The sequence below is a fragment of the Athene cunicularia genome (assembly GCF_003259725.1).
Source record: "Athene cunicularia isolate RWA chromosome 12 unlocalized genomic scaffold, athCun1 chr12_part1, whole genome shotgun sequence".
Lineage (NCBI taxonomy): Eukaryota > Metazoa > Chordata > Aves > Strigiformes > Strigidae > Athene > Athene cunicularia.
In genome coordinates this window covers 14770782-14784924 of record NW_020799116.1, presented here as the reverse complement: position 1 = coordinate 14784924, position 14143 = coordinate 14770782, and the positions used below count along the sequence as shown (strand labels likewise).

The following is a 14143-nucleotide window of genomic DNA, read 5'->3' as shown; positions in this document are numbered from 1 at the left end:
AGGTTTTAAATACTTGATAAGAGTAACATAGTACAGAAACTTCACTAAATACCTATAATGATATATGTTTCATCTTATGATAGATATAGGAAGTTATTCATCTCAGTAATATATTTCCTGTCAGCGATTTCATAAGCAATTGAAGTCTTGAATAAAAGTTTAAAATAGAGTGGCCTTGACTGGTTTACTCAGCTTGAATTTGGTTATGTCTTTAAATGCTAGTAGCCTCTATAGTGGAAGTTTTCAAGATTCTAAATCTAATTAGAAATTCTGATACAACTCATGATATCCAAAGGAAGATTCTTCTCCATCTAATTAACAGCAACCCTACACATGTTTAAACTCAAACACGTTTTTGAATATTTTGCTGACCTGAAGTTATTATTATAAGGATTGCTGAAAATCACCAGTCAAGGACTGGGTGATAAATTCAAAAGGGTGAAATGTAAAAAGCAGATACAGGAGTATGGTTTTGTTAAGCTTTGACTACATTCTTCAAAATCATATTCTACCAGTACTTGAAAGACACAAATCCTAATCAGAGAGAAATATTTAGGGTAGAATAATAACCACTAGAATTGCATTTCAATTGGGCATAGGCCAATTTAGGCAGAGTATCAGGGTAAACACTAGCATCATTTTGTAAGTGGCAGGCAGGCAGGCAGTGGAAGCAACATCATTTAGGAAAGTTAAACCTGCATGGGAGAAAATTACATCCTGACTGATAAAGTTCTATGCTATCAGTAGTGTGGCTCAGGTAGAACCATCAGCATGCCCATGGATCCTATTCAAGTCCTTTTGTACTTATTGTTGAAATCTACAAGGACAAGTTTAAGAGTGGGATTAATACTTAAAATACTATTTCACAGAACTGGATAAGACTGATGGAAGCCTAATATTATCAGAAAGAGAGAAAAATGTCATCAGCTGCGGCTATTGTATCTCAACAAACATTGCATCGCAAGCAATGTTTCAGCAGCTGCACATCCCCTTCTGATTTGTAATAAACTTGGTCATTATAACGAAAGGAAAAAAAATAATTCACTATCAAAGTTAGCTCAAATAGTAACAGCACTTTCAGAAAGTATATATTATTCAGACAATCCTGGTTACTCATTCATTTTCTCCATACACAAAGTGTGATGTTCCTCCAAGCCCTAGAGGATCGTCTCAATGTTGCTTCATGCCTTTTCAAGATCAAGGCATATTTTGCAAAAAAAATTACTGTCAACACTTACACGCATAAAAAAGAGACTAATCTGAAGACTGTGATTTTCAACACAGCAGTCTCCAACCTTGAAGATACTCAAAACCCAGCTGGTGAAGACCCTGAGCAAACTGCTTTAGTTGACCCTGCTTTGAGCAGCTGAGTTGGACTAGATAATCTCCAGAGGTCTCTTCCAGTCTCAGTGGTGCTGTGGAATAGGCAGAGACGTTTCCTAGATTGTGTACCTTGAATACCAGTTGTTTCTCTTCTGCTCAGTCTCCCTCCACCCATTTTCACAATTCATCCCTTTGTAACACTGACCTTATCAGCAACTCAGGTGACACTGCCCAGTGCCTCAGCTTGTTGTCTGTCCCTCCTTTCATACTGCATAACAAAGGAACTACTTACTAGAAAATGGAACACATAATGTTTTCAGAAGACTGGGAAGTTTTCTGTAAATGTCCTCTCGTATTTTCAGCTTCTACGTATCTGCCTTTCACTAAGCATCTGTTCAAGATCTCCATTTATATACTCTCCTGTCATTTAAATGCCATATTAGCTACATGTATAAAGTTTAAAACTGATAATCAGTTTCTTTATGAACTGGATATTTTGTTATTTTAAATTACTGATTCAAAACTTGGCTACACTTAAATCAATTTGACTTGAATGGATTATGCATTTCCCTAAAAATATTTAAATGCCAATTCAAGAAATCAAAAAATTCATCTCATACTGATCTTTACTTATTTGAAAAGTCTCTAATGTCTGCGGTTGCTTATTACAAAGCTACTTGTAGACTCCAGAGTAAGTGCAATTAAGCATACTAGAATTTTAATTTAAATCTTAAATTTTGTATCTCTTTATTTTAAATATTTAAAAATTCATTTTTGCATTATGTTTATATAGCAAGCGTAAGCTATGATGCAACCTATTTCATTATGTAACAGGAGCTGTTAAGATCAAATAGCAAAAGCAGATGTGGGGTATTAATCTTCATAGATGCATTCTATATTACTAGTGTATTATTGAATGTGAAACTAGGCCTAAGTCCAAAAAGTCATATATTTCAAATATGTTCCTTATAGAGCTATTTCAAACATTTATGCTCCTCTAATAAATTAATCTTTTTCTTCCACTGTATAATACTGGCTTCCAGCTGTAATAATTTGATTCACCAACAGTCACAATTTTTTAAAATGCATCACTGTTTTATAATGCAATTATATGTATTAGTAAAATTAATGTTAAATATTTATTATTATGTTTTTAAACAATTAAATAAATATATTTACCAAATAAGTAGTTATATTTAAGTTTGTAAATAAACATAATTTAAATCTTTTACACATTCAAAAATAATCAGCACTGTACTGAATAATCTTGCAATAAGAATATTGGTTTATTTTTTGCTAGCCAGTTCCTAAAAAAAAAAAAAAACAACCTTTCCAAAGAGCTGAAAGTTGATAGTGCTACTTTCATTTTGCATCTAGCATTCCCCTTTTTGCAGACATCAGGGACTCCCTTTTACAATCTAGGTAACTGAACATTAACAAATAAGTGTCACTTGAATCTTCACAGAAAACAGGGTTGACTACTCATATAAAACTCATACCCCTATGTATTTCATGCAGAAGGAAATACACATTGATGACATACTACATTCTACTTCACATACGGCCAAAAAGACATGGTCAAAATTAAAGGCTATCTGTAATTAAATCTGTTTGAAAGACACTACGAACCGTCTATGCAATGAGAGCCCTGGAACTGCAGATGTACATGACACCTGGCTTTATTCAGCCCACTGGCAAAATCTCCCTTTGGCTCACACCTGGCAGGATTTCAGGTCAAAATGTGTTATACAGAATGAAGGTCCTTCAACATCAACATTGTTAAGTATTACGGGAATGTCAAATCAGAAAATGTACTAGCTGATTTTCAGGGCTTTTTAAAATTTTACTATTAGCTGACTTTTGCTATAGAAATTACGCAAGAAAGGAATGATATTTATAAACAGGGGAAAAAGGAAGACTCAGGGAACTACAGGCCAGCCTCATCTCTGTGCCTGGCAAGATCATGGAGTGGATCCTCCTGGAAACTATGCTAGGGCACATGGAAAAAAAGGAGGTGACAGCCAACATGGCTTCTCTAAGGGAAAGTTGTGCCTGATAAATTTGGTGGCCTTCTACAATGGGTTTACAGTGCAGGTGGATAAAGGAAGAGCAACTGATAACTGACATCATCTACCTGGACTTACTCAAAGCTTTTGACACTGTCCTGCATGACATCCTTGTCTCTAAATTGGAGAGACATGAATTTGACAGATGGATCACTCAGTAGATAAGGAATTGGCTGCATGGTCGCATTCAAAGAGTTGCAGTCAACGGCTCAATGTCCTAGTGGAGAGCAGTGCTGAGCAGCATTCCTCAGGGGTTGATGTTGGGACCGCTGCTGTTTAATACCTTTGTTGGAGACATGGAGAGTGGGGTTGACCGCACCCTCAGCAATTTGTTGCCAACACCAAGCTGTGTGGTGCGGCTGACACGCTGGAGGGCAGGGATGTGCCATCCAGAGGGACCTGGACAGGCTGGAGAGGGGGGCCCAAGCAAACCTCATGAATTTCAACAAAGCCACATGCAAGGCCTTGCCCATGGGTCGAGGCAATCCCTGGCACAAATCCAGGCTGGGTCGAGAACGGATTGAGAGCAGCCCTGAGGAGAAGGACTTGGGGGTGGTGGCTGACAAGAAGCTCATCAGGAGCCATCAGCGTGCACTCGCGGCCCAGAAAGCCAACCGTGTCCTGGGCTGCATCAAGAGAAGTGTGACCGGCAGGTCAAGGGAGGGGACTCTCCCCCTCTGCTCTGCTCTTGTGGGACCCCACCTCCGTGCTGTGGCCAGCTCTGGGACACCCAAGTACCAGAAGGACCTGTAGGAGCAAGGCCAGAGGAGGGCTGCAAAGATGCTCAGGGGGCTGGAGCACCTCCCCCTGCGCGGACAGGCTGAGGGAGTTGGGGTGTTCAGGCGGGAGAAGAGAAGGCTCTGGGGAGACCTTAGAGCGGCCTCCAGCATGGAAAGGGGCCTACAGGAAAGGGGGGAGGGACCTTTTACAGGGGCATGTAGTGATAGGACGAGAGGTGATGGCTTTAAACTGACAGAGGGCAGAGCTAGATTACACGCAAGGAGGAAATCCTTCCCTGTGAGGGTGGAGAGCCACTGGCACAGGTTGCCCAGAGAAGCTGTGGCTGCCCCCTCCCTGGAAGGGTTCAGGGACAGGTTGGACGGGGCTTTGGGCAACCTGGGCTGGTGGAAGGTGGCCCTGCCCAGGGCAAGGGGGGGGGACTGGATGGGCTTTAAGGTCTCTTCCAGCCCAAACCAGTCTGTGATTCTATGGGATACTAAATAACCTCAAGTATATTCCCAGTAACAAATAACATAAATTCTTAGTCCCTTGAATATTAACATTAAAATAATATTTTATATATATTCTTAGCAACAGTAATGATTACACTGCAATAAACAAAAAATAATTTTAATCCTATTTAAAATTTTGACAGACTATGCAAAAGTGCTATCAGCTTCCTTGATGTTTTAACAAGAAACTTTTCAAAGAATATCTCAGCTCTTGGACTGGCCCAAAGCAGCTCAAGAGGTTGCTTTCATGAAGCTGATATTTATAAAGTTGGTCCTACTGTAGCAGCATACAGCAGATAAGCAATTGAGTATGTCTGATAATAGAGCTATATGCTGTGGCAATTCAGTTCCTGCTTCTGTGATAAAGTGCAAGTAGATTAGACCTGTGAGGTCCTAGATTAGTGCATAAGGAAAGCTTGCCAATGCAAATAAGACTGAAACAAGAACACATTGTTGGGATTTCTGCAAGTTAGCTGTTAATCAAGTAAAACATGGTATATTAGGACCTTTTAACACGTTTTTGACATTTAGCCTTATGCAGCTGACAGATAAATTAGTCTTCTTCTGTGATTGACTGAGAAAAAAATGTATACTGTTCATTAATAAGATGAAATAGTTTAATTTGTTATAGAAGAAAAAATAATCAGTTTGATAAATAAATCTTCAAGACAGAACTGGTACAACACTCAGTCTGACTATACCTAGTTGGAGTCTGAAGGGTTATTAAACTATTCCGCTTAGTGGAATATATATTTATATAAATATATTAGTCCACTTAGTTGAATAGGGATACGAAAGGTTACTCACTGAGAACAGCTAGGGTGAATTGGAAAGCTGGACACAAATAGGAATAAGAAACATGGAAACATAAACTGTCAAGGTATTTAGCTGCCAGAACACACAAGAAAGCTAGATATAATACTTCTTCTGGAACTTCTAGAAGATGCCCATGGGCTTCTTTCAATGCATAATTACATCCCAGAGACTACACTTAAGATTGAGAAACCTACTCTTCCAAGCATGACCTTCAAGAAACTTAAGATGGGAAAGAAATTGTGCATGATTTCTCTGTACAATAAACAATCAAAGTCATCTAGAGAGATGCTTTTACCTTGAAAACTTCCTCCTCATTGTGTCTCATGATCAAGTACCCTATTTCTTAAAAGTTCTTATTAATTCTAGTCTGTAGTGTTGCTTTTCTCCTTATTTTATCTAAACCACTAATCATTTCTCAACTGTGAAAAAAACTTCCCAGTAGCATACAGTATCTGGTCACACATTACAAGTTATAAAGCTCAGGTGTAGAAAAAGGTTATTATGTAATAATTCTGTGTATGTTAGATTAACAAAATAGCATTTCTTAAGTCATACAGAACAATAAGCATATCACTATCGTATAGAGTACTTGCCTTTATATACTACCACCTAACTTCTATAAGTAACAATCTCTCCATAAGTGATTGACACAGTCACCAGTAACCACAAGAGAACTCAGCTTCACGCCACTTCTCAAAAGCACTGGTTTACAAAAGATACCATTGCCTTCATTAGCTGCAAAAAGACAGAAATCTCCGGCAGAGGAAAACATCTCACAGTATTCACTGTAAATGTGTCGCAGAGTAGCCTGCAAACACTGCAGGAAAGATGCCATTCTCAGCTGACTGTATGTAAGCAAAGTGACTACTTTGTACAGAATCCAACCTCAGGGACCACAGGTCAGTTCTAATCAATTCCACTTGGAAAAGCCACATTGATTCTTTTAAAAAGGGTCTGTTCATATATATCTATGCAATTCCAAATGAAGTAGACATGAATTGCAAAACACAGATTTCAGAGAAGGATCTAAATTCATCCTTTTTTTCAAAACATTAAAACTAGCATCATTTATCTTATTACATCAATCAAACAAAACTTGACACAAAATTTCCATACCGTCCGAGTCTCTTGTATGGTCACATTTCAAGTTATCATATACGCAAAGAAATTCTATAGCACAATTTTTTAAAAATTCTGGGACAAATCCTCACTATGATATTAAAAAAAAAATGTATCCTGAGTTTAGTAAAATTTTACAATTTGTATGCCTGACAATTATAGAACAGATACATATTTTCAGATACATACAAGACTTCTACAAAATTATAAAAATTTACATTTATTTATTAGTTTACATTTATTTCAACAGCTTTTACAATGGTACTGGAACAAAATTACTTGAAAACAACAAATTGCCACTCATTAATTTCCGTTAGGTTTTAACCCGCTACTACTTAATCTTCTGTATTTCTGGTATTGAGAAGATGACTATACATGATCTATTCAATGCCTTCACACTAGCTGCTCCTACTATGAGCCCTGGCAAACCGTCATTAATTTAATATTTTCAACAGAGAAATAACATCACAATTGAAGACAGACTGCAACTTAGCAAATTACCCCAGCTAAGTATTGCATAAGTGTATTTTCTCTGAATTTCTGAAGATATAGCTGAGGTGAAAAATGGAATACAAGATTTTGTTGGCTTTTGACCATCTACTTCAAGCTTAGTTGCACAGGAGAGCTGGGAAGTTTGCAGCGTGACACTCGCTCTGCTTTCTACATTGTCAAGGGTAGCATGATGGTTAAAGGACTGTTTTAAACTCTCAGCTGCCTCTATGGGCATTTTGGGAAAGTGATGACGTACACTAATCCAGAAAAGACAGTTTACAAGAAGAAAAAACAGATTAAGAAGTACTCTGTGAGATTAAAAAGTACTTTGTGAGATTGGTGAGCACTGTGCCCAGATTGGCAGTGAAATATTAACAAAATGCCTATAACTTTCTTTACTGCATAAATGCTGTAAGCTTATCCATAGGAAGCCACAGAAATAATAGTAATGCCAAGTTTTTTCACTGTTTTTGACCAAGCAAATGTAAGGCGATTAAAAATACAAAGAAATACAAAGAAATGAATATAAAAAACATCCAACATTAGCATTTTAGGTGTTAGTGCCAACACCACAGTGGCATTTTAGTCATATACAGTCATAAAGACCTTCGTAGGATTCCACACTGCAGAATGGCACATAATACTTTAATTAGTTGCAGTCACCTGTGCACATTTCAGTGACAGATATTAAGATCTGTGAGCTGCAAAAAGTGGATGCTTGTACTAATTTTTCTGGCATATAAATTCACTTGGATTACCTGTATTCAAAGTTAAATTGAAGAAAGACCCTGACCTCACTGAAACTGGTAGGAATGTTGCCACTAATTTAAACAGTCCGGATCTATTCCTTCTGTTAGGTATTTACAAATTAAAGGCATAGAGTTTTTAAAGAAAAAAAAAATAATTCTCCATTCAACAGTTTTCTGTCCTTTCTAATAGGTATTCCTTTGCTAAAAAGTATCATTTTCTAATAAATTATAGGAAATACATTTTCTCTTATAAATTAAGTGTAGGAAACTAATAGTTCTAACAGCAAATCAGGGTAACAGTTGGTACAGTCACTTGCTGTTGACTCTTCAGTTAGACTCTGCTTAACAGACAAAAGAACAGGATAATCAAGATCACAAAGCTATAAAAATACCCCAAACTCTATCTTCTTTAAGTCAGGTGTCCATGCCTTTCAGTTCTTTCAGAGAACAACCACTCATCCCATTGACTAAGGAAAAATCTTCCTATGTCCTGGGCCATTCACTATGGCTTTGTTTCAAAGAACATCCTCCTTTACCTTAGAGTTCTGGTTCAGTCCTGATTCAGCCAGGAATCACTCTTTGCTCATTCTAGAAGAGAGCCACCTGCTTTCCTGACAAGGCCCACAGGCTTTGTTTCAGTGCCAGACCAACTTTAAAAGACATTTTCTAAACATGCTTCACCCACAAGAGCAGCACATAATGCTGTTCCATGAGAAAACATTACCTTTTCTGAGAGAGCTTCTTCTAAGGTCGCTAGTGCTGTGTCTGTGTTACTAGAATCCGTCTGCAATGACTTCACTCTGTCTTTTAGATTAGTTAGTTGTTTGTCTTTGTCCCTAAGTTGCTCCTGTAGATTTTCAATCTGAAAATAAAAACAGATGATAATGTTCATCAACCTTGTCTTCACATTCAAAGGCGGACTAGGATCAATTGAATGTACAAATACCACATATGATACATATGCCTCAGTATACTCCCAGGGTATAATATCAACAGTTTTCTGTCCTTTCTATTATGTATTCCTTTGCTAAAAAGTACCACTTTCTAATAAATTACAGGAAAAATGTCAGTGCAGTCAGGTATTTTATTAGCTAAATATTTTCTGATATCAATCATTTTAAGGTACTGCATTATCTCAGTAATTCAAACTATGTGTTGAATTATCCCTTTAGATTATTCTAGTTGTAATAAGGACAAAAAAAGGGAGGGGCAAAGTGAGCCTTAAACTGCGCAAGATGATAACCAACCTATCTAAAAACCTCTTCTTCCATGATGCCCTGCTGTAAAGGAAACTCACCTGGACAGAGATCAGGATGTTTATATCTCAAAAAGTCAAATCCAGAAATAAAAGCAAACAAAAATCCCCACACACCCCAAAGTCTACCTCTTCCATTCACTTTCTTCATCTCCATGAAGATTTAAGGTATGTCATGCTATTTTGGATATTAAAACTGCCTTAAGCAGGTCCAGTGCTTCCTCTAGTGCGTATCTAAAAATACTGCTAAGGTATTTTTACAAACACACTGGTTTGCTAAACAGGTCACAACTTATGAGTGTTTAAATCAGAAAACATAGTTTTGCACAAAAATTTGTCCACAGGACCATGTGAGTTTTGGAAACAAATCTTTATAAAAGCCCTCAGCTTCTGGTTGTCATAGCAATCACCTTCCATGGCTGTCAGGCACTATGACCTTCTGGGCATAATGCAGCAAGGACAGGTAGTATGCCACATGTGCAAAATTTTATTAATTGTCTGTCAGAAGAATCAACCTCCCCTTTACCCTATGCTCTCAGTGTCACTCACTATTATGCCACTGGCATAAACCCAAAATTTGTCCCATAACACTTAGCACAAATAAACAGTAACAAGAAAATTAACTAGTCCATTATTTTAGTATGCCACTTTATATATACGACAAAATATGCCTAAATCCATAAGGTATCTTTTGTTCAAAACTCCTTTTGACTATGCTATAAAAATTAGACAAATTCTTACTATCAACAGACAGTCAGATTCTTACTTTCATCAGTGATTTTACACTTTGGATCATGTTCCGTTGCTACGGAAATGAATTAACTTTTGCTGCTCTTTTCATAACGTAATTTTTCTCATGGCCAATGTCCTTTCCATTTAAAGCAATTCAGATTTTAACAGGAGCAGGATCCTTCATAATTACAGTTAAACTGTTTTTAAAGATTATTTTACAAATCTGAAGCGGAATTCAATGCATGTGCAGCTCCACAGAAGTCATTATGTCAATAAAATTTGGTCTCCATATGCAAAAATGTATCCTCATAATCAAACACACTGTGATTTGGGGCATACTTTGGTAAAAATGCTCCTCCTCCTACATTCAGTTAAGTTTTGACATTATATAGATCTATAATCAACAAACCATAAAATCCACGGTGCAGCTCTGTGCGCTGTATAAAGTTTATTTAAGTAAATCTAAATTTTAAAAGAACTTGAATAAAAAATAAAATACAATTTGCAGGGGCACATGCCAAGTAGAAATTCTTCATAACAGTATGGTAAACACAAGTTTGGGGGTTTTTTTTTTCTTCTTCTTTATAGATATAGTTTTATAAGTCAGATTACTGCTATGGGCCAAAGATTCCACTTGCTCTGTAAACTATAAAATACTAAGGTATATATAGAAAGGTTTCTTGGGAAGACCTGACAGAATAGCTCACTCTTGTAAACGACCTCTTGTAATATTTTTCTTCGTGTGTATATTCTATACAGATACAGAAACAAGATACATGTGTTAATGAGTTAAGAACTTTTTATTTTATGGCATGTGTATTAGTCACATCTAAAATTACATTAACTGGCATTCAGAGGACTGCACACTATGTTTCTTTCTTTACTTTCATCCAAGTATTAATGATTCTAACAACTACCTCATGACACCCTGTGGAATACTTAAGCAATTGCACATTTCAACTTCTCCAAAATAAATTCTCAAACAAAAAGGAAATAAACCAGGAGAGTGAATATTGATTACATGTTCTTTGAAAGAAAGCTAAGATCTGTTCCTTTATTATCATCAGCTTGACCTACCGATTCTAGGCACCCTAAATTAAAGTACTTATTTCCTATGCACAGCGCTTATCTGAATTCCACAGCATTTACACGATTTCCTTCCTCTTAAAACTAATTTAAAATATGATCCAACCCTTAACCAAGACAACATGTTCTAAAATTATTCAGCATTTACAAAATTCTTTCCTCAGAGGTAAAGAGAACAGGCAGCAAATTAAAAACATCCCCATTGAAACACAACTGGTTTAAAATAAGTCATCCAATGCATAGGCCATAGATAAAATATAAGGAAAGGATCTGATTATTCTTCTATTTGTGCTATATAAATCTGAAGGAAATACTATGATGGAAACAGGACCACACTACGGTATGGGAAAGTAGAGTCAGTACCACAGAGTATTTGCTTGTTTGTTGGGATGGGCACATCTGCTAATGCAGACAAGATTTTATGACCAGTTAGTCACAAAGTGTTCTCTCAAAACGATTACGGGAGACAAAGAGATTGAGCAGTCTCACATGGTAACATCTCGGAACACAAGATATGATTTAGTTCTTCCTCGGTTTTTTAAACCCAGAAAGAACAACAAACCCTCTGGTAACCTTTGTCATTCTCCGACATATATTTGGGTACAGGCATGTATGTATGTAATTTTATTGCTGAATAATGACTTACTTTTGAGCATGCCTGAATTCAATTTATGACAAGGACTGTTAAGACTTTCTTAATCCTCAAGCACTTACGTTTTTATCTGATAGGAAATGAGTTACTCTGTAGTTTTGTCAACATGTAATTCTTACCTGTTATGTTCCTGTGCCATGAGCTGCATAAAAAGAAACTGCTCCATTCTTTCTGTACTTCAGAAAGTCTGTATATTCCCAGATCTTAAGACAGAATTTATTCCTTTTTAAAAACAATACCCTTAAAGATAAATGTCTTTCCTATGAGATATCCTGTCAATAAACTGCAAGTGCTAATCTTGTCACTTTTTGGCAATGGTCTCAGGAATGTTTCTTAAATACTCAAGGGATTAAATTAAATCTCATCCACAGACCAGCTTTAAAATTCTACAGTGACTCAAGTCCTCAAAAGAAAATTACTTTCATTATCAAGATTAAGGTACTGTACTGTGGTATTTGCAAGAAAATTATATAATCAAAGAAAATGTTCCATACTATAATAACCTGTCTTTAGAGATATGCATTGAAGTATATGAGAGTTTAAAACAGTGCAAGAGAGAATTTATCAGAGACTTCTTAGGCCTAGCTAGTGAAACTGTAAAGCCATATAGTTACACTTAGCTCCCTATATATTCCCCTCTGCTTTGTATTTGAGTTTTAAACAACTCAGACAAGTATTTCGTAACACTGTTTTTTTTAAGCCTAAAATTAATTTTGCTCTACCCTAAATTTCTCTAGGCAGAACACTTTGAGATTTGTTTCATATTAAAACACGGGTCATGTCTGTTCCAGTGAAATAGATCAACAATATAAAATTACTTTAATTTACATTTAAAATTGAAACACAGGGGAGGAAACAGAACTTTTGTATATATCATATGCATTATTTACTAAAAAAAAAAAATCTTACCATTTCAAGAAAACAAATTCTACTGAACAATTTCTCAAGTACTGTTAGATTCTACTTTAAACAGTTAATGGAATTACAAGCAAAAGAGATTTAATAAACAGCATTCATCCAGCATGAGCATTAACTATGATTACTTTAAACCTTAGACTTTAGCTGCTGCCTCATAGATATGCATGAAAAAAGACATACACACACAAAAAAAAGGTAACTATTAATTGAAACGGAAAAAATTATGTATAGTTCAAATGCAAATACTCTAAATGCCTACTTACAATTTATTTCTATTGGTAAGACTCACAATAGATGTTCTGTCTCATATGGTCCTTTTCAGAAACATCCCAGTATATCCCAGAACATGAAAGAAGCTTTGGTGGTGACTCAGTAATATAGTTGTATCTATAGATGTTCTAACATCTCCATTCACTTATGTGTGCATACGCATGCATAATTTGTAATGAAATATCCAGAAAACAAACGAAATAATTTTTCCCTACCATGTCTGTAAAAATATTCCTACCTGAAAGTTCAATATACAGAGGTATAGCTTTTGGAAAGCACTATAGATTTTTAGCCAGAAATTTTTACCAAATTATGTACAGTTATTGAATATCAAGTCAGTTAAAGCATTTTAAAATTAACGGGCTTTCCATCAGCTAACTGAAGTTTCAGCCTATGGGGCAAGAGGGAGAAGCTTTTCACTAACATCCAGGATATGGCCTTAATACTTTTTTCAGTTCAAGCAGGATTTCAGTTAAGAAAATTAATTCATTAAAGGGCAACTTCTGCTTCAACAGTTTGACACTGCAGAATTGTCTTCTGTTTTGAAACAGACTAGCCCCCAAAATACTCCACCATCCAGTACCACTAATTTTCACTTTGTTTTTTCTTCCTTTTAAGTAGGTAGATAGACAAGCATTAATTAGGAATATTTTTTCAAAAGTCAACATACATATACATTTAGATTCTGAAAATTGTTTTATTGAAAAAATTATACTATAATATAAAAAAAACTGTTATAAAATGGGGGGTTGCTGCTTGCAACTAAATATATTTATTAAAGCATAAAATTTTGCTAATCTTTGGCTTTACCAAGGTAATTGGAAAAAAGCTTGCTAATCTTATCATGACATAACAAAATACTCGGATTTCACCAGCATTTCCAATAGCTACCAACATGCATGATCATTTCTCAGCAGAACAAAGCTTCTTAGCCATAACTGCCTATTGCACAATATGTTCTCAATTTAAAGTATTTCCAGAGTGTCTTCCTTTTACTACATTCCAAATTTATATTTTCTAAATTGGAGTAACACAGCAGCACTGTACTTCAGATTATCTCATGGTTCAACAGTACCTTTTAGCTTTATATTCTTTCATTATTTTGCCCCACAAGACTTTCTTAAACATCAGAGATTGTAGATGGACCTAAGCATATGACCAACTCAATCCTACACTGTCATTATGACAGTGGATTACTAAATCAGAGCCAGTAAAGGTACTTGTAAAACGGTCCATAAATTTTACATAACCCTTTAGGTTATGTAAAACAACATTTCCAACCACGGATATGGTCTGTGTCTGAGAAGAAAGAAGTCTCCAAATCGGTGGGTCTGCAAGGTTTTCACAAAAGATGATCTGTCCAGATAGTTTTTTTACCTCAAACTTCCTTCAGGACTACAGTTCAAAGTAGCAAAGTGCAGCTGCACAGTGAC

The 14143-nt window shown here is 36.1% G+C and overlaps 1 protein-coding gene across 12 annotated transcripts in view; it reads right to left on the bottom strand.

Moving 5' to 3' along the window:
• The window catches only part of ERC2 (ELKS/RAB6-interacting/CAST family member 2), a 532940-nt gene that overhangs the window by 310445 nt on the left and 208352 nt on the right, over window positions 1–14143 (bottom strand). For all 12 annotated transcript variants that reach the window (XR_003399297.1, XR_003399299.1, XR_003399301.1 and 9 more), the window contains one exon: window positions 8522–8659. Coding sequence is in view for 1 of the 12 variants with exons in the window: in XM_026857422.1 (XP_026713223.1) it covers window positions 8522–8659 (138 nt within the window). In the remaining 11 variants the exon portion in view is untranslated. The remainder of the gene's footprint in view (window positions 1–8521; window positions 8660–14143) is intronic.